The sequence below is a fragment of the Oncorhynchus mykiss genome, chromosome 13 (genome assembly GCF_057628025.1).
Source record: "Oncorhynchus mykiss isolate SJ-2025 chromosome 13, ASM5762802v1, whole genome shotgun sequence".
In the NCBI taxonomy this organism is placed as follows: Eukaryota; Metazoa; Chordata; class Actinopteri; order Salmoniformes; family Salmonidae; genus Oncorhynchus; species Oncorhynchus mykiss.
The window spans coordinates 2,614,899-2,640,422 of NC_143034.1; the positions used below are offsets into that span (position 1 = coordinate 2,614,899).

General features: G+C 42.3%; 1 protein-coding gene across 1 annotated transcript; it reads left to right on the forward strand.

Moving 5' to 3' along the window:
• The first annotated feature begins 279 nt into the window (after positions 1–279).
• LOC110511569 (uncharacterized) lies at positions 280–25,170 on the forward strand. Its single transcript, XM_036948622.2, has 4 exons — positions 280–853; positions 8,825–9,423; positions 14,427–14,712; positions 22,379–25,170. Exons 1-4 carry the CDS (start codon positions 526–528, stop codon positions 23,149–23,151), a joined length of 1,986 nt encoding a protein of 661 aa, XP_036804517.2. The 5' UTR covers positions 280–525; the 3' UTR covers positions 23,152–25,170.
• The last annotated feature ends 354 nt before the right edge of the window (positions 25,171–25,524 follow it).

Consider the following 25,524-nt stretch of genomic DNA (forward strand, 5'->3'; position numbering starts at 1 on the left):
GTGTTGTTTTACAGGGTCGGCCACAGTAGTACGGCATCCCTGGAGCAAATTAGTTCCTTGCTTAAGGACACATCAACAAATATTTCAGATGTTTTCCTGTTCCACTCTGGTATTCAAACCACTCTAACCGTTAGGCTACTTGCCGCCCATTATTTCGCTATTATGTGATGAAAGAAATGAAAAATAGGAGCTTTTTTTTGTCTGGGAATAAAATAAACATCGATCTCAACTGCGTTACCCACTCCAATCAGCAGATGGCGATGAGCGTCTTTCAGGCGACGCTGCCAGTGTGACGTATAATCTAGTGGACGGGATGTTTCTTCAACAACAACAGCTGGTCAGACACCTCGGTAGCTTTCAAGACAAAATAGTCGTTGTTTAGTTGCACCTGTGTTTTAAAAATACGTATGTCTTGTTGCTAGCTAGTTTCCCCATTTAATTTCATATATACGTTGTTAGGTAGCTGGCTTGGTAAATGAGCTTATCAATAGGCTAACGAACGCTAGCTAGCTAACATCTCCGACCATGAGTTCACTAAGCTACTCTCCTCCTGATAAAGAAGAGGAGGTCTGCTGCACGGAGAAAGAAGCTCTGGTGAAAGAGGAGGAGGAAGAGGAGGATGTTACAATACAAAAACAAGTAGAGGGTGAGTCTGGTACTGTGAAAGAAGAAGAGAAAGGCGTTTCAGTGAAAGAAGAGGAAGACGCGTTCAGAGTGAAAGAGGAGGAGGATGTTACATTAAAAGAAGAGGAGGAAGAGAGAGAGAAGGATGCGGTTTTTGGAGTGAAAGAGGAGGAGGATGAGATGACTGTCACATTGAAAGAGGAGGAGACAGGAGATCTGATTAAGACCCGTAAGTACTGTCTTAAAAACGGCAGCACAAACTATTGTTGAACTGATGCGTGGTTTTAAAGCGACGTTCGACTGACTGTTTATGCTTGAATATGTTGTTTAATGTAGGAATTGAAAAAACTACACTGTACGATGTGTATACCACCAAAGAGCGGGTCACCAACAACACGTTAACAATGGATTTACACGCAAAATCCCATCTTTAATGTCTCACAGAATGGACTTGCTCTTATCATGACTCAAATTACACTGTATTACATTGGAGCTCGATTCCATAGAGGATGGTTGTAGCGTAGCCCTGTTGTAGATATAGAGGTTGTAGCGTAGCCCTGTTGTAGATATAGAGGATGTAGCATAGCCCTGTTGTAGATATGGAGGATGTAGCGTAGTCCTGTTGTAGATATAGAGGATGTAGCGTAGCCCTGTTGTAGATATGGAGGATGGATGTAGCGTAGCCCTGTTGTAGATATGGAGGATGTAGCGTAGTCCTGTTGTAGATATAGAGGATGGTTGTAGCGTAGCCCTGTTGTAGATATGGAGGATGTAGCGTAGCCCTGTTGTAGATATGGAGGATGTAGTGTAGCCCTGTTGTAGAGAATGGAGGATGTAGCGTAGCCCTGTTGTAGATATAGAGGATGTAGCGTAGCCCTGTTGTAGATATGGAGGATGGATGTAGCGTAGCCCTGTTGTAGAGAATGGAGGATGTAGCGTAGCCCTGTTGTAGATATGGAGGATGTAGCGTAGCCCTGTTGTAGATAAAGAGGATGTAGCGTAGCCCTGTTGTAGATATAGAGGATGTAGCGTAGCCCTGTTGTAGATATAGAGGATGTAGCGTAGCCCTGTTGTAGATATGGAGGATGTAGCGTAGCCCTGTTGTAGATATGGAGGATGTAGCGTAGCCCTGTTGTAAATATGGAGGATGTAGCGTAGCCCTGTTGTAGATATGGAGGATGTAGCGTAGCCCTGTTGTAGATATGGAGGATGTAGCGTAGCCCTGTTGTAGATATAGAGGATGTAGCGTAGCCCTGTTGTAGATATAGAGGATGTAGTGTAGCCCTGTTGTAGATATAGAGGATGTAGTGTAGCCCTGTTGTAGATATAGAGGATGGATGTAGCGTTGCCCTGTTGTAGATATAGAGGATGTAGCATAGCCCTGTTGTAGTTATAGAGGATGTAGTGTAGCCCTGTTGTAGATATAGAGGATGGTTATAGCGTAGCCCTGTTGTAGATATGGAGGATGTAGCGTAGCCCTGTTGTAGATATGGAGGATGTAGCGTAGCCCTGTTGTAGATATAGAGGATGTAGCGTAGCCCTGTTGTAAATATGGAGGATGTAGCGTAGCCCTGTTGTAAATATGGAGGATGTAGCGTAGCCCTGTTGTAGATATAGAGGATGTAGCGTAGCCCTGTTGTAGATATAGAGGATGTAGCGTAGCCCTGTTGTAGATATGGAGGATGTAGCGTAGCCCTGTTGTAGATATGGAGGATGTAGCGTAGCCCTGTTGTAGATATAGAGGATGTAGCGTAGCCCTGTTGTAGATATAGAGGATGTAGCGTAGCCCTGTTGTAGATATGGAGGATGTAGCGTAGCCCTGTTGTAGATATAGAGGATGGTTATAGCGTAGCCCTGTTGTAGATATAGAGGATCGTTATAGCGTAGCCCTGTTGTAGATATGGAGGATGTAGCGTAGCCCTGTTGTAGATATGGAGGATGTAGCGTAGCCCTGTTGTAGATATAGAGGATATAGCCTAGCCCTGTTGTAGATATAGAGGATGTAGTGTAGCCCTGTTGTAGATATAGAGGATGTAGTGTAGCCCTGTTGTAGATATAGAGGATGGATGTAGCGTTGCCCTGTTGTAGATATAGAGGATGTAGCGTAGCCCTGTTGTAGATATAGAGGATGTAGTGTAGCCCTGTTGTAGATATAGAGGATGGATGTAGCGTAGCCCTGTTGTAGATATGGAGGATGTAGCGTAGCCCTGTTGTAGATATGGAGGATGTAGCGTAGCCCTGTTGTAGATATGGAGGATGTAGCGTAGCCCTGTTGTAGATATGGAGTATGGATATAGCGTAGCCCTGTTGTAGATATAGAGGTTGTAGCGTAGCCCTGTTGTAGATATAGAGGATGTAGCGTAGCCCTGTTGTAGATATAGAGGATGTAGCGTAGCCCTGTTGTAGATATGGAGGATGTAGCGTAGCCCTGTTGTAGATATGGAGGATGGATGTAGCGTAGCCCTGTTGTAGATATTGAGGATGTAGTGTAGCCCTGTTGTAGATATAGAGGATGTAGCGTAGCCCTGTTGTAGATATAGAGGATATAGCCTAGCCCTGTTGTAGATATAGAGGATGTAGCGTAGCCCTGTTGTAGATATAGAGGATAAATCCATTTCAATTCAATCATGTTTTTGACAGCATCCCTTTTGAGTATCCATAGAGTGTCCGTAGTGTCCATAGTGTCCATAGAGTCCATAGAGTCCATAGTATCCATAGAGTCCATAGTATCCATAGTATCCATAGAGTGTCCGTAGTGTCCGTAGTGTCCATAGTGTCCATAGTATCCATAGAGTCCATAGTATCCATAGAGTCCATAGTATCCATAGAGTCGATAGTATCCATAGTGTCCATAGTGTCCATAGTGTCCATAGTGTCCTTAGTGTCCATAGTGTCCATAGAGTCCATAGTGTCCATAGTGTCCATAGTATCCATAGAGTGTCCATAGTGTCCATAGTATCCATAGTGTCCGTAGTGTCCAAGGTATCCATAGTGTCCATAGTATCCATAGAGTGTCCGTAGAGTCCATAGTGTCCGTAGTATCCGTAGTGTTCATAGTGTCCGTAGTATCCATAGTGTCCATAGAGTGTCCGTAGTGTCCAAGGTGTCCATAGAGTGTCCGTAGTGTCCGTAGTGTCCATAGTATCCATAGTGTCCGTAGTGTCCATAGTATCCATAGAGTCCGTAGTGTCCATAGTGTCCATAGTATCCATAGTGTACGTAGTGTCCATAGTGTCCGTAGTGTCCGTTGTATCCATAGTGTCCATAGTGTCCATAGTGTCCGTAGTGTCCATAGTGTCCATAGTGTCCGTAGTGTCCGTAGTGTCCGTAGTGTCCAAGGTGTCCATAGTATCCGTAGTGTCCATAGTGTCCATAGTGTCCATAGTATCCATAGTGTCCGTAGTATCCATAGTGTCCGTAGTGTCCATAGTGTCCATAGTGTCCATATAGTGTCCAAAGTGTCCATATAGTATCCATAGTATCCATAGTATCCATAGTGTCCATAGTGTCCATAGTATCCATAGTGTCCATATAGTATCCATAGTGTCCGTAGTGTCCATATAGTGTCCAAGGTGTCCATAGTGTCCATATAGTATCCATAGTGTCCATAGTGTCCATAGTATCCATAGTGTCCATATAGTATCCATAGTGTCCATATAGTGTCCAAGGTGTCCATAGTGTCCATATAGTATCCATAGTGTCCATATAGTATCCATAGAGTCCATAGAGTCCATAGAGTCCATAGTATCCATAGAGTGTCCATAGTGTCCATAGAGTCCATAGTATCCATAGAGTCCATAGTATCCATAGTGTCCATAGTATCATAGTATCATAGAGTGTCCATAGTGTCCATAGTATCCATAGTGTCCGTAGTGTCCAAGGTATCCATAGTGTCCATAGTATCCATAGAGTGTCCGTAGTGTCCATAGTGTCCGTAGTGTCCGTAGTATCCGTAGTGTTCATAGTGTCCGTAGTATCCATAGTGTCCATAGAGTGTCCGTAGTGTCCAAGGTGTCCATAGAGTGTCCGTAGTGTCCGTAGTGTCCATAGTATCCATAGTGTCCGTATTGTCCATAGTATCCATAGTGTCCATAGTATCCATAGTATCCATAGTGTCCATAGTATCCATAGTGTCCGTAGTGTCCGTTGTATCCATAGTGTCCATAGTGTCCATAGTGTCCATAGTGTCCGTAGTGTCCATAGTATCCATAGTGTCCATAGTGTCCATAGTGTCCAAGGTGTCCATAGTGTCCGTAGTGTCCATAGTGTCCGTGGTGTCCAAGGTGTCCATAGTATCCGTAGTGTCCATAGTGTCCATAGTGTCCATAGTGTCCATAGTATCCATAGAGTGTCCGTAGTATCCATAGTGTCCGTAGTGTCCATATAGTGTCCAAGGTGTCCATAGTGTCCATATAGTATCCATAGTATCCATAGTGTCCATAGTATCCATAGTGTCCATATAGTATCCATAGTGTCCATATAGTGTCCAAGGTGTCCATAGTGTCCATATAGTATCCATAGTGTCCATATAGTATCCATAGTGTCCATAGTATCCATAGAGTCCATAGAGTCCATAGAGTCCATAGTATCCATAGAGTCCATAGTGTCCATAGTGTCCATAGAGTCCATAGAGTCCATAGAGTCCATAGAGTCCATAGTATCCATAGTATCCATAGTATCCATAGTATCCATAGTGTCCATAGTATCCATAGTATCCATAGTATCCATAGTGTCCATAGTATCCATAGTGTAGTGGTCAGAATGTGACTTTTTGGACCTGAATGGCAAAACATTCAGGAGATGTGGGGGCGGCAGGTAGCCCAGTGGTTAGAGTGTAGAGGCGGCAGGTAGCCTAGTGGTTAGAGTGTAGAGGCGGCAGGTAGTCTAGTGGTTAGAGTGTAGAGGAGGCAGGTAGTCTAGTGGTTAGAGTGTAGAGGAGGCAGGTAGTCTAGTGGTTAGAGTGTAGAGGAGGCAGGTAGTCTAGTGGTTAGAGTGTAGAGGAGGCAGGTAGTCTAGTGGTTAGAGTGTAGGGGAGGCAGGTAGTCTAGTGGTTAGAGTGTAGAGGCGGCAGGTAGCCTAGTGGTTAGAGTGTAGAGGAGGCAGGTAGTCTAGTGGTTAGAGTGTAGGGGAGGCAGGTAATCTAGTGGTTAGAGTGTAGAGGAGGCAGGTAGCCTAGTGGTTAGAGTGTAGAGGAGGCAGGTAGCCTAGTGGTTAGAGTGTAGAGGCGGCAGGTAGCCTAGTGGTTAGAGTGTAGAGGCGGCAGGTAGCCTAGTGTAGAGGCAGGCGGCAGGTAGCCTAGTGGTTAGAGTGTAGAGGCGGCAGGTAGCCTAGTGGTTAGAGTGTAGAGGCGGCAGGTAGCCTAGTGGTTAGAGTGTAGAGGCGGCAGGTAGCCTAGTGGTTAGAGTGTAGAGGCGGCAGGTAGCCTAGTGGTTTGAGCCTTGGACTAGTAACCAAAAGATTGCAAGATCGAATCCCCGAGCTGACAAGGTGAAAATCTGTCGTTCAGCCCCTGAACAAGGCAGTTAACCCACTGTTCCTAGGCCTTCATTAAAAATAAGAATTTGTTCTTAACTGACTTGTCTAGTTAAATAAATAATAAAAAAAATTCAAAGTCAACCTGTTTTGTATTCCCCACCACACCATGAGACATCCCATGTTTGAATCACTGGAATAGACAAACGGTTGAGTTTGATATCATTTAAAAGCTTACAAAAAGGGTTGTTAAGCTGTTTTATAACCCCCCCCCCCAAAAAAAAAAAAAAATATTATTACATTTTTAACCTTTTTAACGTCAATTATCTAAAACGTGTAGTTTAGACCCTCTGAGAGGTCAGTTGAATACAGGGAGTCATTTCAATTATACACATAGAATTCATAGAATGGACCTTTCAGTTCATAGAATCGACCTTTCAGACCATAGAATTCATAGAATGGACCTTTCAGACCATAGAATTCATAGAATCGACCTTTCAGACCATAGAATTCATAGAATGGACCTTTCAGTTCATAGAATGGACCTTTCAGACCATAGAATTCATAGAATGGACCTTTCAGACCATAGAATTCATAGAATGGACCTTTCAGACCATAGAATGGACCTTTCAGACCATAGAATGGACCTTTCAGACCATAGAATTCATAGAATGGACATTTCAGACCATAGAATTCATAGAATGGACATTTCAGACCAAGGAATTCATAGAATTGACCTTTCAGTTCATAGAATCGACCTTTCAGACCATAGAATTCATAGAATGGACCTTTCAGACCATAGAATGGACCTTTCAGACCATAGAATGGACCTATCAGACCATAGAATTCATAGAATGGACATTTCAGACCATAGAATTCATAGAATGGACCTTTCAGTTCATAGAATCGACCTTTCAGACCATAGAATTCATAGAATGGACCTTTCAGACCATAGAATTCATAGAATCGACCTTTCAGACCATAGAATTCATAGAATGGACCTTTCAGTTCATAGAATGGACCTTTCAGACCATAGAATTCATAGAATGGACCTTTCAGACCATAGAATTCATAGAATGGACCTTTCAGACCATAGAATGGACCTTTCAGACCATAGAATGGACCTTTCAGACCATAGAATTCATAGAATGGACATTTCAGACCATAGAATTCATAGAATGGACATTTCAGACCATAGAATTCATAGAATGGACATTTCAGACCAAGGAATTCATAGAATTGACCTTTCAGTTCATAGAATCAACCTTTCAGACCATAGAATTCATAGAATGGACCTTTCAGACCATAGAATGGACCTTTCAGACCATAGAATGGACCTTTCAGACCATAGAATTCATAGAATGGACATTTCAGACCATAGAATTCATAGAATGGACCTTTCAGACCATAGAATTCATAGAATGGACCTTTCAGACCATAGAATTCATAGAATGGACCTTTCAGACCATAGAATTCATAGAATGGACCTTTCAGCCCATAGAAGTCATAGAATGGACATTTCAGACCATAGAATTCATAGAATGGACATTTCAGACCATAGAATTCATAGAATGGACATTTCAGACCATAGAATTCATAGAATGGACCTTTCAACCATAGAATTCATAGAATGGACCTTTCAGACCATAGAATTCATAGAATGGACCTTTCAGACCATAGAATTCATAGAATGGACCTTTCAGACCATAGAATTCATAGAATGGACCTTTCAGACCATAGAATGGACCTTTCAGACCATAGAATTCATAGAATGGACCTTTCAGACCATAGAATTCATAGAATGGACCTTTCAGACCATAGAATTCATAGAATGGACCTTTCAGTTCATAGAATGGACCTTTCAGACCATAGAATGATTCCTTCATAGAAAATGACTCAAGTAAAAGTCACAGAGTAAAATACTACTTGAGTAAAAGTATTTGGTTTTAAATATACTTAAATGTCAAATTATAAATGTAATTCCTAAAATATACTTTTAAGTATAAAAAGTAAAAGCATAAATAATTTCACATTCCTTATATTAAGCAAACCAGACGGCACCATTTTATTTTTTATTATTTTACAGATAGCCAGGGGCAAACACCAACACTCAGACGTCATTTACAAACAATGTATTTGTCAGATCAGATGCAGTAAGGATGACCAGGGATGTTCTCTTGATAAGTATGTGAATTTGACCATTTTTCTGTCCTGCTAAGCATTCAAAATGTAACGAGAACTTTTGGATGTCAAGGAAAAGTACTTAGGTAATACAAGATGGCCGCCGGTCCATCCAACCGTTGAATGTCAACTTAAATGGTCCTCTCTATTCTGTTTATTTTTATGATTTCAACAGGTTTCTTATGGAGGATTGACAGTATAATTTAAAACAACAGATATTCCCATTCAAGTCCAACATTCTCTGATGTGTGGACCTCCAAACGTCTTTGTGGTTCGATTTGGAAGTCGAAATGTACATTTTATGACCATTTTAGAACATTTTTCGACCAAAACATGACACCCATGAGAACAAGATTGGATTTGGAGCTCTACATAATTTGTTTTTAAAATCTCACCAAGTTTACTTTTAATGATGTAATGTTGTGAAAACTGACCTCAGGTTATTGAGGGTTGTTGTCTAGATTAAACCTCATAAGAAGACAGTTTTATCATGTGGAGGTTTCATTCAGGCCTCTGTTTAACTAAATAATCTGTTTATCTTTGGCAGGAGAGAGACCAGACTCTCCCTCTGACAGCGGGAAGAGTCCTTCAGGGGAACCAGACCCAGAGACGCCCAAACCAGCCAAACGACATCACTGCTCGCACTGCGGAAAGAGTTTTACTAAGTTACGAAACCTAAAAGAGCATGAGAGGACACACACAGGAGAAAAGCCTTTCCAATGCTCCCAGTGTGGAAATAGTTTTAGTCAGTTAGGTAGCCTGAAAATACACAAGAGAATACACTCTGGAGAGAAGCCTTACCACTGCTCCCATTGTGGATTGACTTTTACCTGGTTAGGGAGCCTGAAGTCACATGAGAGAATACACACAGGAGAAAAGCCCTACCACTGTTCCCACTGTGGAAAGAGTTTTAGGTGGTTAGAAGGCCTGACAAAGCATGAGAGGACACACACAGGAGAAAAGCCCTACCAATGCTCCCACTGTGGAAAGAGTTTTACTCAGTTGGGGAACCTGAAATCACATCAGAGGATACATACACAGGAGGAGAAGACATACCACTGCTCTAATTGTGGAAAGACATTTCCCCGGGCAGAGGACCTGAAATCACATGAGAGAATAGAGAGGCTGTGTTCTGACTTGTGTTTTTGATTGAGAATTTGTGTTTTTGTTCAAATTAAATGGTATTGTTTATATGAAATCATTTAAAAAAAAGAGCTTTACTTTTGTTTGAGTTTTTTCATCTGGAGACCTGATCATGTCTAAAATCAAATCAAATATTTTAAAATATGTAAAAAATAAAAATAAATCTTATTAGCTTCAATTGATTGGATGCAAAATGTCAACCCTATGATGTTGTTTATTATATTATTTGCAAAATGTAAATTATTATATAAGTAAGTAGCCTTCCAGAACAGCTCATAGAAACAGGAGCCTTGTCTTGTATGATCCAGAACAAATCAAAGTTTATTTGTCACGGGAGTTAATACAACAGGTGTAGTAGACCTTACAGTGAAATGATTACTTACAGGCCCTAACCAACAGTGTGATTTGTAAGTAAAAAATAGGTATTAGGTGAACAATAGATAAGTAGAGAGGGGCTACATACAGTAGAGGCTACATACAGTAGAGAGGCTATATACAGTAGAGGCTACATACAGTAGAGAGGCTATATACAGTAGAGAGGCTACATACACTAGAGAGGCTATATACACTAGAGAGGCTATATACAGTAGAGAGGCTATATACAGTAGAGAGGTTATATACAGTAGAGAGGCTACATACAGTAGAGAGGCTACATACAGTAGAGAGGCTACATACAGTAGAGAGGCTACATACAGTAGAGAGGCTACATACAGTAGAGGCTACATACAGTAGAGAGGCTATATACAGTAGAGAGGCTACATACAGTAGAGAGGCTATATACAGTAGAGAGGCTACATACAGTAGAGGCTACATACAGTAGAGAGGCTACATACAGTAGAGAGGCTACATACAGTAGAGAGGCTATATACAGTAGAGAGGCTACATACAGTAGAGAGGCTACATACAGTAGAGAGGCTATATACAGTAGAGAGGCTATATACAGTAGAGAGGCTACATACAGTAGAGAGGCTACATACAGTAGAGAGGCTATATACAGTAGAGAGGCTACATACAGTAGAGAGGCTACATACAGTAGAGAGGCTACATACAGTAGAGAGGCTACATACAGTAGAGAGGCTACATACAGTAGAGAGGCTACATACAGTAGAGGCTACATACAGTAGAGAGGCTACATACAGTAGAGAGGCTATATACAGTAGAGAGGCTACATACAGTAGAGAGGCTACATACAGTAGAGAGGCTACATACAGTAGAGATGTTATATACAGTAGAGAGGCTACATACAGCTACATACAGTAGAGAGGCTACATACAGTAGAGAGGCTACATACAGTAGAGAGGTTATATACAGTAGAGAGGCTCTATACAGTAGAGAGGCTACATACAGTAGAGAGCCTCTATACAGTAGAGAGGCTACATACAGTAGAGAGGCTATATACAGTAGAGAGGCTATATACAGTAGAGAGGCTACATACAGTAGAGAGGCTACATACAGTAGAGAGGCTACATACAGTAGAGAGGCTACATACAGGCACTGGTTAGTCGGGCTAATTGAGGTAGTATGTACATCAATGTATAGTTAAAGGGACTATGCATATATGATAAATAGAGAGTAGCAGCAGCGTAAAAGAGGGGTTGGGGTGGTCGGGTATTGTGTCATTATGGGGTATTGTGTCATCATGGGGTATTGTGTCATTGTGGGGTATTGTGTCATCATGGGGTATTGTGTCGTTATGGGGTATTGTGTCGTCATTACGGGGTATTGTGTCGTCATTACGGGGTATTGTGTCATCATGGGGTATTGTGTCATCATGGGGTATTGTGTCGTCATGGGGTATTGTGTCATTATGGGGTATTGTGTCATCATGGGGTATTGTGTCATCATGGAGTATTGTGTCGTTATGGGGTATTGTGTCGTCATTACGGGGTATTGTGTCATCATGGGGTATTGTGTCATCATGGGGTATTGTGTCATCATGGGGTATTGTGTCATCATGGAGTATTGTGTCGTTATGGGGTATTGTGTCATCATGGGGTATTGTGTCATCATGGGGTATTGTGTCATCATGGGGTATTGTGTCATCATGGGGTATTGTGTCATCATGGGGTATTGTGTCATCATGGGGTATTGTGTCATCATGGGGTATTGTGTCATTACGGGGTATTGTGTCATCATGGGGTATTGTGTCATCATGGGGTATTGTGTCATCATGGGGTATTGTGTCATCATGGGGTATTGTGTCATCATGGGGTATTGTGTCATCATGGGGTATTGTGTCGTCATGGGGTATTGTGTCGTCATGGGGTATTGTGTCATCATGGGGTATTGTGTCATCATGGGGTATTGTGTCATCATGGGGTATTGTGTCATCATGGGGTATTGTGTCATCATGGGGTATTGTGTCGTCATGGAGTATTGTGTCATCATGGGGTATTGTGTCGTCATGGGGTATTGTGTCGTCATTACGGGGTATTGTGCCGTTACGGGGTATTGTGTCATTACGGGGTATTGTGTCGTTACGGGGTATTGTGTCGTTACGGGGTATTATGTCGTTACGGGGTATTGTGTCGTTATGGGGTATTGTGTCATTACGGGGTATTGTGTCGTTATGGGGTATTGTGTCATTACGGGGTATTGTGTTGTTACGGGGTATTGTGTCATTACGGGGTATTGTGTCATTACGGGGTATTGTGTCGTTATGGGGTATTGTGTCGTTACGGGGTATTGTGTCGTTACGGGGTATTGTGTCGTTACGGGGTATTGTGTCATTACGGGGTATTGTGTCGTTATGGGGTATTGTGTCGTTATGGGGTATTGTGTCATTACGGGGTATTGTGTCATTACGGGGTATTGTGATGTCATTATGGGGTATTGTGATGTCATTATGGGGTATTGTGATGTCGTTATGGGGTATTGTGATGTCATTATGGGGTATTGTGATGTCATTATGGGGTATTGTGATGTCATTATGGGGTATTGTGATGTCATTATGGGGTATTGTGATGTCATTATGGGGTATTGTGTCGTTATGGGGTATTGTTTGTAGATTGATGAGGAGAAAAATGTATTTAATCCATGTCAGAATAAGGCTGTAACGTAACAAAATGTTGGAAAAGGGGGAAGGGGTCTGAATACTTCCCGAATTCACTGTATATTTCAAATAGTATGTTGAAACAATGTTGAAATAAACATGTCTTCATTTTCACACAGTCAGAAACTATAAATAGATGTCTACATTTTACAATCAATTAGTAAAAAGAGATCCTCAAATATCACCTTCATTAGTAACTAACCATTGTTTTGCAAAGTTGGTTCCTGTTGAAGTGTTTGGTCCTGTTCGTATTTGGTCAAACAGAAACACTCTGATGATTGGTTGACCCAATAGAACCTTCCACAATTTCAGCCAATGGCTGTAAGTTACAGCTGGGGATGGAGGAACTGTGTGCAGTCGACTGTCTGCAATTGACTTTATGATCTTTGATCAAATGGTTGTTTTTTAAAGTTCATGTAGGCGCAAGATGGACACTTTTTATCCCCATAATGCATCACAATTTGAAAAGGCGGTGACTTTTCCGCTCGAACGAGCCCATTGCCATAACATGTGCAAAGGTGTCAGCAACGTCTGAGCAGAGAAACGCGCCCAAAGACTGCAGGTGGGGGCATTTAAAGAGCTAGCCCCAACCCTTTTCAGGTGAATGAGGTGGACTGAGGTGTGGCAACCAATAATGCTGTGTTCGTAACCAAGTGGGAGGTCGGGATTTTCCAATTGTGAAGTAGTAAATACCAGTTGAATGGCCGTTCATGTGGATTTTTTTTCCCAGTCGTATGTGGTAAGTTCCCACTTGGTTATGAATGCAGCGTACTGATAACTAACCCCAGATGTGTCATTGGCGTTGTTTCTAATGGGAACAAAGTTGTAATCGTGCCTCACATTCATCACATATCGTGCCTCACATAGTCATCATCTTGCTCCTTCAGCACTTCAGCAAATCTTTCCCAAACTTCACTTTTGTGACCCTCCCGGTCTCTTTATTTTCAACTATCCATTTCGCAGATTTTCTTAATAAATTAATAAACAATTACCTGTGTGTTTGACTGAATGACAAAATATTGCTGATGTTAAGTAGTATAATTGTATTTAACCTGGCAAGTCAGTTAAGAACAAAATCTTATTTCCAATGACGGCGTACCAAAAGGCAAAATGCAGGACGGGAGATAGAAAAAATATATAGGACCAAACACATCACGACAAGAGAGACAACACAATCCTACAACACGTACACTACATAAAGAGAGACCTAAGACGACACACATGGCATGGCAGCAACACATGACAACAACATGACAGCAGCACAAGGCATTGTACAAACATTATTGGGCACAGACAACAGCACAAAGAGGAAGAAGGTCGAGACAACAATACATCAAGCAAAGCAGCCATAACACTGACAATTGACGTTATATTGTCGAGATTGGAGTTAAATCCCTAACTAGGTATTCATTTATTAACATTTTATTCATTAAGCAGACTCATATCAAACAACCCTGGGCGTTGCCTGGGCTTTATCAACTGAGCTACACGGAACTATTCTACCAGTATCTATTCATAACGTACATATTCACATGTAGCTATAGATCTGCATATACGAATGTTTTGGCTGTAAGAAGTCAGACAAAACATATTTGCTCATCTTTAAATGAATAAACAATGTAGTGAGTATTTTTCTAAACTGCGTTACCCATTCCAGTCAGCTGACTGCGATATGCGACCTTCATATGGTGACGTCATATCTAATGGACCAACACGACACCGGAAGCTGTTTCACCAACACGAATACTGACTGACTCATTCAACCACCTCTTTAGCCCTGTAGCCAACATACAACCGAAAGCATTAAAGCTCTTTAGACCATTTTTTGTGTAAATTGATCTCGGTGTTTTTAACACACCGATCTACTATTTAACTTAAACGTAACTTACTTGTTCAATTTACAAATGTGTTGATTATACTTAACCTAAGCTAATCGTCAATGCTAGCTAGCTAGCCCACCATGAGCTCTCCAAGCTACTCTCCTCCTGCTAAAGAAGAGGTCTGCTGGACGGAGAAAGAGGGTCTGTGGCTGAACATTGTCGTGAAAGAAGAGGGGGAGGATGTTTCAGTAAAAGGAGAGGAAGAAGCTTTCAGAATGAAAGAGGAGGAAGAGGAGGCTATCAGTATCACATTGAAAGAAGAGGAAGAACCTTTTGGAGTGGAAGAGGAGGCTATCTCAATAAAAGAGGAGGAAGACGCTTGGAGAGATGAAGAGGAGACTGAAGATCTGATTAACACCAGTGAGTACTGTCTTAAAAACACAGCCAGAAACTCTGCAGTTGTTGAACTAATGTGTGATTTTAAAGCCAAAGGGTCATTGCACTGAAATGTGCACCTCACCAGAACACCAAATATAAGCTTGTAAACAAACACTGTATTTGACTCAACGGTTTTAAATCCATCATTTTGATCTCATGGTGGGTCCTTGCATCCACAGCTCTTTCTATGAATTAGAGATGTTCCATTTGTTCAAACCCTCAGCTACTCTCCCCTGTCTGTTTATTAGGACAGCAGAGATATAAAACGTTTAAGTACCAATAAGGAGTATGGTATTCATGGCTCTACCTTTCTCACACTTTATTATTCATGATTCTTTGATGATTATCCCTAATCATGTTAGCATCCATATTAATATACAAGTGTTCAGAAACATTCTATTCTTGTGTGACTCGTATGATACGATAAATTATTTACTGTTCATTTCTGTTGGGAACAACATCATCTGAAACACAACCAAAACAAACTGCAAATGTATCCAACAAGTTTGTAGAGTCACAAGCTTGATGTAGTCATCGTGTTCTAGGAATATGGGACCAAATACTTTAATACACATATAAGTGAATTTGTCCAAATACTTATGGCATTCAAAGCCACATTAAACTGTTATCTTCCCTGTCTAGATAAATACATAGGGGAGTACAGAGCCACATTAAACTGTTATCTTCCCTGTCTAGATAAATACATAGGGGAACACAGAGCCACATTAAACTGTTATCTTCCCTGTCCAGATAAATTGGTAGGGGAGTATATTTAGTTTATTTAAGCAATGAAGCCCGTATACCACAGGTATGACAAAACATTTATTTTTACTGCTTTAATTACGTTGATAACCAGTTTATCATAGCAATAAGGCACCTCGGGGGGTTGTGGTATACGACCAATATACCACGGCTAAGGGCTGTTCTTAGGCACAATCCAACTCCCATATTACCTGACCTCTTTACTAACCTATAGGAGTAGGAGTTACCCAATCACAGGGATGGAAAACTCTGGAAATTCCAGCTGCTGCTACAGATTTAGGAAAAACAGCTGAGGCATTCCATGTCATTTCAGCAACTTGAAATGTAATTTGATCTCTGAGGAAATGAAGCTAGTTGATTGGCCCTTTTTAATTTATAGGATTCACATAATAGTCAATAAATATAGTGTCCAACATCCAATCAGGACCAAGCACTTCTTCTTCCTACCTTTTGAGTGGACATGAGGAATCCAACAACCAGTATATATATTTTTAATAGACAGCTACTATCTTATCTACTTACATTTGGAATCAAAAAGGTCCCACAGTTGCGTAAAGCGTTTTTGGAGAGACAGAAAGGAGAGACCCTCATCCTCCATTACTACTGAAGGAGAGACCCTCGTCCTCCATTACTACTGTACTACAGAAAGGATAGACCCTCATCCTCCATTACTACTGTACTACAGAAAGGAGAGACCCTCGTCCTCCATTACTACTGTACTACAGAAAGGAGAGACCCTCGTCCTCCATTACTACTGAAGGAGAGTCCCTCGTCCTCCATTACTACTGTACTACAGAAAGGAGAGACCCTCGTCCTCCATTACTACTGTACTACAGAAAGGAGAGACCCTCGTCCTCCATTACTACTGAAGGAGAGACCCTCGTCCTCCATTACTACTGTACTACAGAAAGGAGAGACCCTCATCCTCCATTACTACTGTACTACAGAAAGGAGAGACCCTCGTCCTCCATTACTACTGTACTACAGAAAGGAGAGACCCTCGTCCTCCATTACTACTGTACTACAGAAAGGAGAGACCCTCATCCTCCATTACTACTGTACTACAGAAAGGAGAGACCCTCGTCCTCCATTACTACTGTACTACAGAAAGGAGAGACCCTCGTCCTCCATTACTACTGAAGGAGAGACCCTCGTCCTCCATTACTACTGTACTACAGAAAGGAGAGACCCTCATCCTCCATTACTACTGTACTACAGAAAGGAGAGACCCTCGTCCTCCATTACTACTGTACTACAGAAAGGAGAGACCCTCGTCCTCCATTACTACTGTACTACAGAAAGGAGAGACCCTCATCCTCCATTACTACTGTACTACAGAAAGGAGAGACCCTCGTCCTCCATTACTACTGTACTACAGAAAGGAGAGACCCTCGTCCTCCATTACTACTGTACTACAGAAAGGAGAGACCCTCGTCCTCCATTACTACTGTACTACAGAAAGGAGAGACCCTCGTCCTCCATTACTACTGTACTACAGAAAGGAGAGACCCTCGTCCTCCATTACTACTGTACTACAGAAAGGAGAGACCCTCGTCCTCCATTACTACTGTACTACAGAAAGGAGAGACCCTCGTCCTCCATTACTACTGAAGGATAGACCCTCGTCCTCCATTACTACTGTACTACAGAAAGGAGAGACCCTCGTCCTCCATTACTACTGTACTACAGAAAGGAGAGACCCTCGTCCTCCATTACTACTGTACTACAGAAAGGAGAGACCCTCGTCCTCCATTACTACTGTACTACAGAAAGGAGAGACCCTCGTCCTCCATTACTACTGTACTACAGAAAGGAGAGACCCTCATCCTCCATTACTACTGTACTACAGAAAGGATAGACAGAAAGGAGAGACCCTCGTCCTCCATTACTACTGAAGGATAGACCCTCGTCCTCCATTACTACTGTACTACAGAAAGGAGAGACCCTCATCCTCCATTACTACTGTACTACAGAAAGGAGAGACCCTCGTCCTCCATTACTACTGTACTACAGAAAGGAGAGACCCTCATCCTCCATTACTACTGTACTACTAATATTCACAAGAATAAACAGAGAGACAGAAAGGAGAGACCCTCATCCTCCATTACTACTGTACTACTAATATTCACAAGAATAAACAGAGAGACAGAAAGGAGAGACCCTCATCCTCCATTACTACTGTACTACTAATATTCACAAGAATAAACAGAGAGACAGAAAGGAGAGACCCTCGTCCTCCATTACTACTGTACTACAGAAAGGATAGACCCTCGTCCTCCATTACTACTGTACTACAGAAAGGAGAGACCCTCGTCCTCCATTACTACTGTACTACAGAAAGGAGAGACCCTCATCCTCCATTACTACTGTACTACTAATATTCACAAGAATAAACAGAGAGACAGAAAGGAGAGACCCTCGTCCTCCATTACTACTGTACTACTAATATTCACAAGAATAAACAGAGAGACAGAAAGGAGAGACCCTCATCCTCCATTACTACTGTACTACTAATATTCACAAGAATAAACAGAGAGACAGAAAGGAGAGACCCTCATCCTCCATTACTACTGTACTACTAATATTCACAAGAATAAACAGAGAGACAGAAAGGAGAGACCCTCATCCTCCATTACTACTGTACTACTAATATTCACAAGAATAAACAGAGAGACAGAAAGGAGAGACCCTCATCCTCCATTACTGCTGTACTACTAATATTCACAAGAATAAACAGAGACAGAAAGGAGAGACCCTCATCCTCCATTACTACTGTACTACTAATATTCACAAGAATAAACAGAGAGACAGAAAGGAGAGACCCTCGTCCTCCATTACTACTGTACTACAGAAAGGATAGACCCTCGTCCTCCATTACTACTGTACTACAGAAAGAGGAGACCCTCGTCCTCCATTACTACTGTACTACAGAAAGGAGAGACCCTCATCCTCCATTACTACTGTACTACTAATATTCACAAGAATAAACAGAGAGACAGAAAGGAGAGACCCTCGTCCTCCATTACTACTGTACTACTAATATTCACAAGAATAAACAGAGAGACAGAAAGGAGAGACCCTCATCCTCCATTACTACTGTACTACTAATATTCACAAGAATAAACAGAGAGACAGAAAGGAGAGACCCTCATCCTCCATTACTACTGTACTACTAATATTCACAAGAATAAACAGAGAGACAGAAAGGAGAGACCCTCATCCTCCATTACTACTGTACTACTAATATTCACAAGAATAAACAGAGAGACAGAAAGGAGAGACCCTCATCCTCCATTACTACTGTACTACAGAAAGGATAGACAGAAAGGAGAGACCCTCATCCTCCATTACTACATTACTACTAATATTCACAAGAATTTGGGTTTTTACATTTAAAAAAAAATATATATATTTCAGACAATGACGGCCTAGGAACGTTCATAGAGGAGGAAGGATCGGTGTGTTCCTTTATGGAAAAGAACTCATGTCAAACATCACCCCTGGTCTCCTTAGTCTGCCACTACCATCCCTGCTCTCCTTAGTCTGTGCCCCTACCATCCCTGGTCTCCTTAGTCTGCCACTACCATCCCTGGTCTCCTTAGTCTGTGTCCCTACCATCCCTGGTCTCCTTAGTCTGTGCCCCTACCATCCCTGGTCTCCTTAGTCTGTGCCCCTACCATCCCTGGTCTCCTTAGTCTGTGCCCCTACCATCCCTGGTCTCCTTAGTCTGTGCTCCACTACCATCCCTGCTCTCCTTAGTCTGTGCCCCTACCATCCCTGGTCTCCTTAGTCTGCCACTACCATCCCTGGTCTCCTTAGTCTGCCACTACCATCCCTGGTCTCCTTAGTCTGTGCCCCTACCATCCCTGGTCTCCTTAGTCTGCCACTACCATCCCTGGTCTCCTTAGTCTGTGTCCCTACCATCCCTGGTCTCCTTAGTCTGTGCCCCTACCATCCCTGGTCTCCTTAGTCTGTGCCCCTACCATCCCTGGTCTCCTTAGTCTGTGCTCCACTACCATCCCTGCTCTCCTTAGTCTGTGCCCCTACCATCCCTGGTCTCCTTAGTCTGCCACTACCATCCCTGGTCTCCTTAGTCTGCCACTACCATCCCTGGTCTCCTTAGTCTGTGCCCCTACCATCCCTGGTCTCCTTAGTCTGCCACTACCATCCCTGGTCTCCTTAGTCTGTGCCCCTACCATCCCTGGTCTCCTTAGTCTGTGCCCCTACCATCCCTGGTCTCCTTAGTCTGCCACTACCATCCCTGGTCTCCTTAGTCTGTGCCCCTACCATCCCTGGTCTCCTTAGTCTGTGCCCCTACCATCCCTGGTCTCCTTAGTCTGCCACTACCATCCCTGGTCTCCTTAGTCTGTGCCCCTACCATCCCTGGTCTCCTTAGTCTGTGCCCCTACCATCCCTGGTCTCCTTAGTCTGTGCCCCTACCATCCCTGGTCTCCTTAGTCTGCTACTACCATCCCTGGTCTCCTTAGTCTGTGCCCCTACCATCCCTGGTCTCCTTAGTCTGTGCCCCTACCATTGAGTAAACAATACCACTAAATCAACCCTTTTGTGAAAAGTTCACTCAGGTCTCAGTTTAGGATCCACGTCGGACATAGACAAGCTATCTCATCCATGCCTTTTATTTCCAACCCACTCGAAACACCCTTCCTCATAGACACAGGCTTCCAGCTATGTTTTCAGAAAGGACTCTTCACGCCCTTCCTCATAGACACAGGCTTCCAGCTATGGTTTCAGAGAGGACTCTTCACGCCCTTCCTCATAGACACAGGCTTCCAGCTATGGTTTCAGAGAGGACTCTTCACGCCCTTCCTCATAGACACAGGCTTCCAGCTATGGTTTCAGAGAGGACTCTTCACACCCTTCCTCATAGACACAGGCTTCCAGCTATGGTTTCAGAGAGGACTCTGCACACCCTTCCTCATAGACACAGGCTTCCAGCTATGGTTTCAGAGAGGACTCTTCACGCCCTTCCTCATAGACACAGGCTTCCAGCTATGGTTTCAGAGAGGACTCTTCACACCCTTCCTCATAGACACAGGCTTCCAGCTATGGTTTCGGAGAGGACTCTTCACGCCCTTCCTCATAGACACAGGCTTCCAGCTATGGTTTCGGAAAGGACTCTTCACGCCCTTCCTCATAGACACAGGCTTCCAGCTATGGTTTCAGAGAGGACTCTTCACGCCCTTCCTCATAGACACAGGCTTCCAGCTATGTTTTCAGAAAGGACTGAAGAGGGTAAAATACATTACAACCATGCCCTGGGGAATTGGGATATTTTTTTTAGACCAGAGGAAAGACTGCCTCCTACTGGCCCTCCAACACCACTTCCAGCAGCACCTGATCTCCCATCCAGGTACCGAGCAGGACCAACCCTGCTTAGCTTCAGAGGCAAATCAGCAGTGGTATGCTGCTGGTTAACATGCTCCTTTATTGAGTAATCTAGTCCAGATTTACCCTCATAGGAAGACAGTTGTATTATGTGGAGGTTTCATTCAGGTCTCTGTTAACCTTTCTGATCTCCCCATCCCGGATCCGGGATCGTGAATACAGACTCAAGCTCATTACCATAACGCAACGTTAACTATGGCTAACGTAGCATTTAGCATTAGCATTCAGCTGGCAACATTTACACAAAAAAACAGAAAAGCATTCAAATAAAATCATTTACCTTTGAAGAACTTCAGATGTTTTCAATGAGGAGACTCTCAGATAGCAAATGTTCAGTTTTTCCTGAAAGATTATTTGTTTAGGACAAATCGCTCCGTTTTCTGCGTCACGTTTAGCTATGAAAAAACCCCTGTATCCAGGATTGTGTAAATCTATCAGCAAGCTCATTAGCATAACACAACGTTAACTATTTATGAAAATCGCAAATGAAATGAAATAAATATGCCATCTCTCAAGCTTAGCCTTTTGTAAACAACACTGTCATCTCAGATTTTCAAAATATGCTTCTCAACCATAGGAAAACAATCATTTGTGTAAAAGTAGCTAGCTAGTGTTAGCATTTAGCGTTAGCATTTAGCGTTAGCATTAGCGTTAGCATCCAGCACGCAACATTAACAAAAACATAAAAGCCTTCAAATAAAATAATTTACCTTTGAAGAACTTCTGATGTTTTCAATGAGGATACTCTCAGTTAGATAGCAGATGCTCAGTTTTTCCAAAAAGATTCCTTGTGTATTAGAAATAGCTCCGTTTTATACATCACATTTGGCTACCAAAAAAAATCAGAAAATTCAGTCCTCAAAACGCGAACTTTTTTCCAAATTAAGTCCATAATATCGACTGAAAACATGGCAAACGTTGTTTAGAATCAATCATCAAGGTGTTTTTCACATATCTCTTCATTGATACATCGTTCTTGGACACATGCTTTCTCCCCTGAATCAAATGGTAAAGTAGAAGCAGCTGGCAATTGCGCACCGAATTCGACGCAGGACACCAGGCGGACACTTGGAAAATGTAGTCTCTTATGGTCAATCTTCCAATGATATGCCTACAAATACGTCACAATGCTGCTAAGACCTTGGGCGAACGACAGAAAGTGTAGGCTCATTCCTTGCGCAATCACAGCCATATAAGGAGACAATGGAAAACAGAGCTTCAGAAATTCTGCTAATTCCTGGTTGATGCATCATCTTGGTTTCGCCTGTAGAATGAGTTCTGGGGCACTTACAGACAAAATCTTTGCAGATTCTGAAACTTCAGAGTGTTTTCTTTCCAAAACTGTGCATATGCATATGCATAGTCGAGCATCTTTTCGTGACAAAATATTGCGCTTAAAACGGGAACGTTTTTTATCCAAAAATGAAATAGCGCCCCTAGAGCTCTAACAGGTTAAACTAAATCTGTTTGTCTTTGGCAGGAGAGAGACCAAACTCTCATGATGACAGCGGGAAGAGTCCTTCAGGGAAACCAGACCCGGCGACACCCAAACCAACGAGACGACATCAGTGCTCCCACTGTGGAAAGAGTTTTCCCTGGTTAAAGGCCCTGAAGCAGCATAAGAAAAAACACTCTGGAGAGAAGCCTTATCGCTGTTCTCAATGTGGAATGACTTTTACCTGGGCAGGAAGCCTATGGGGGCATAAGAGAATACACTCCGGAGAGAAGCCTTACCACTGCTCCCACTGTGGAAAGAGTTTTAGGAAGTTAGGTGACCTGAAGGCGCATGAGAGGACACACACAGGAGAAAAGCCCTACCAATGCTCCCAGTGTGGAAATAGTTTTAGCAAGCTAGGGAACCTAAAACAGCATAAAAGAACACACTCAGGAGAAAAGCCCTACCAATGCTCCCAGTGTGGAAAGAGTTTTAGCCATTCAGGGAGCCTTAAAGACCACGAGAGGAGACACAGACAAGAAAAACCCTACCAATGCTCCCTGTGTGGAAAGAGTTTTATCAAGTTAGGGGCCCTGAATCGGCATGAGAGGACACACACTGGAGGGGATAAAACGTACCACTGCTCCCTGTGTGAAAAGAGTTTTAACCGGTTAAGACATCTGAATAAGCATGAAATAATACACACACAGGAGGAGAAGACATACCACTGCTCACTGTGTGGAAAGACATTTTCCCAGTCAGAGGACCTGAAATCACATGAGAGAATAGAGAGGCTGTGTTCTGACTTGTGCTTTTAACTGAGAATTAGTGTTTTTTGTTTCATGCCACATTAAATCATATTGTTTATGATTTAACCTGTCTTTATAATACATAACTGTACTATAACACACACAGGAGAGAAAACCTTCCACTGTTCTCATTGGCTTTTGACTGAGAATTTGTGTTTTTTGTTTTTTATAACCCACTGTTGGGTTTAGATTTTTAAACTTTAAATATTGTTAATCATCCGTTTTACGAGAGACATAAGGGGTGCCATAGTCTGGTTTCTACAACCGAAGTTAATGGTTATGAGGAATGTATATATGGTGGGTTCAGCTAAGCTTGGAATGTGTTGAGTGAAGGGAGGACGATCACATGCTGGTGGAGAGATGTGGATTAGTGAGGAAGGGAGCCGAGGTCAGGTCACAATGAAGGGAGAAGGAACAGTTTATCACCCACGTCACTTAACTTCCTGCCTAGCAACAAAGATGTAATGTCTAGAGAAAAGGACGAGACTCCACCCAGATTGGGGTATATATATACATATTTACACATATATATACATACATACATACAGTGCCTTGCGAAAGTATTCGGCCCCCTTGAACTTTGCAACCTTTTGCCACATTTCAGGCTTCAAACATAAAGATATAAAACTGTATTTTTTTGTGAAGAATCAACAACAAGTGGGGCACAATCATGAAGTGGAACGACATTTATTGGATATTTCAAACTTTTTTAACAAATCAAAAACTGAAAAATTGGGCGTGCAAAATTATTCAGCCCCTTTACTTTCAGTGCAGCAAACTCTCTCCAGAAGTTCAGTGAGGATCTCTGAATGATCCAATGTTGACCTAAATGATTAATGATGATAAATACAATCCACCTGTGTGTAATCAAGTCTCCGTATAAATGCACCTGCACTGTGATAGTCTCAGAGGTCCGTTAAAAGCGCAGAGAGCATCATGAAGAACAAGGAACACACCAGGCAGGTCCGAGATACTGTTGTGAAGAAGTGTAAAGCCGGATTTGGATACAAAAATATTTCCCAAGCTTTAAACATCCCAAGGAGCACTGTGCAAGCGATAATATTGAAATGGAAGGAGTATCAGACCACTGCAAATCTACCAAGACCTGGCCGTCCCTCTAAACTTTCAGCTCATACAAGGAGAAGACTGATCAGAGATGCAGCCAAGAGGCCCATGATCACTCTGGATGAACGGCAGAGATCTACAGCTGAGGTGGGAGACTCTGTCCATAGGACAACAATCAGTCATATATTGCACAAATCTGGCCTTTATGGAAGAGTGGCAAGAAGAAAGCCATTTCTTAAAGATATCCATAAAAAGTGTTGTCTAAAGTTTGCCACAAGCCACCTGGGAGACACACCAAACATGTGGAAGAAGGTGCTCTGGTCAGATTGAACTTTTTGGCAACAATGCAAAACGTTATGTTTGGCGTAAAAGCAACACAGCTGAACACACCATCCCCACTGTCAAACATGGTGGTGGCAGCATCATGGTTTGGGCCTGCTTTTCTTCAGCAGGGACAGGGAAGATGGTTAAAATTGATGGGAAGATGGATGGAGCCAAATACAGGACCATTCTGGAAGAAAACCTGATGGAGTCTGCAAAAGACCTGAGACTGGGACGGAGATTTGTCTTCCAACAAGACAATGATCCAAAACATAAAGCAAAATCTTCAATGGAATGGTTCAAAAATAAACATATCCCAGGTGTTAGAATGGCCAAGTCAAAGTCCAGACCTGAATCCAATCGAGAATCTGTGGAAAGAACTGAAAACTGCTGTTCACAAATGCTCTCCATCCAACCTCACTGAGCTCGAGCTGTTTTGCAAGGAGGAATGGGAAAAAATTTCAGTCTCTCGATGTGCAAAACTGATAGAGACATACTCCAAGCGACTTACAGCTGTAATCGCAGCAAAAGGTGGCGCTACAAAGTATTAACTTAAGGGGGCTGAATAATTTTGCACGCCCAATTTTTAAGTTTTTGATTTGTTAAAAAAGTTTGAAATATCCAATAAATGTCGTTCCACTTCATGATTGTGTCCCACTTGTTGTTGATTCTTCACAAAAAAATACAGTTTTATATCTTTATGTTTGAAGCCTGAAATGTGGCAAAAGGTCGCAAAGTTCAAGGGGGCCGAATACTTTCGCAAGGCACTGCATATATACATACATACATACATATATATATATACATACATACATACATATATACATATGTATATATACCCTACCACTGGTGGAAGTATGTCTTTGTCTTTGTCTGTTCAGCCGTTCGATCCTTTGGGTGAATAAAGTTGGTTGGCACTTTTATTGTGTCCGTCGATTTCTTACTCTGATATTTAGAACCAAACACCACAAATCAAATTGTTTTATGAATTCTTAC

Excerpts from the sequence above, each read along its gene's own strand:
- LOC110511569 (XM_036948622.2), top strand. The coding sequence starts at position 526 with ATGAGTTCACTAAGCTACTCTCCTCCTGATAAAGAAGAGGAGGTCTGC. Across the intron at positions 854-8,824 it reads AGGAGATCTGATTAAGACCC|GAGAGAGACCAGACTCTCCC; the intron begins GTAAGTACTGTC and ends TATCTTTGGCAG. Across the intron at positions 14,713-22,378 it reads TGAAGATCTGATTAACACCA|GAGAGAGACCAAACTCTCAT; the intron begins GTGAGTACTGTC and ends TGTCTTTGGCAG.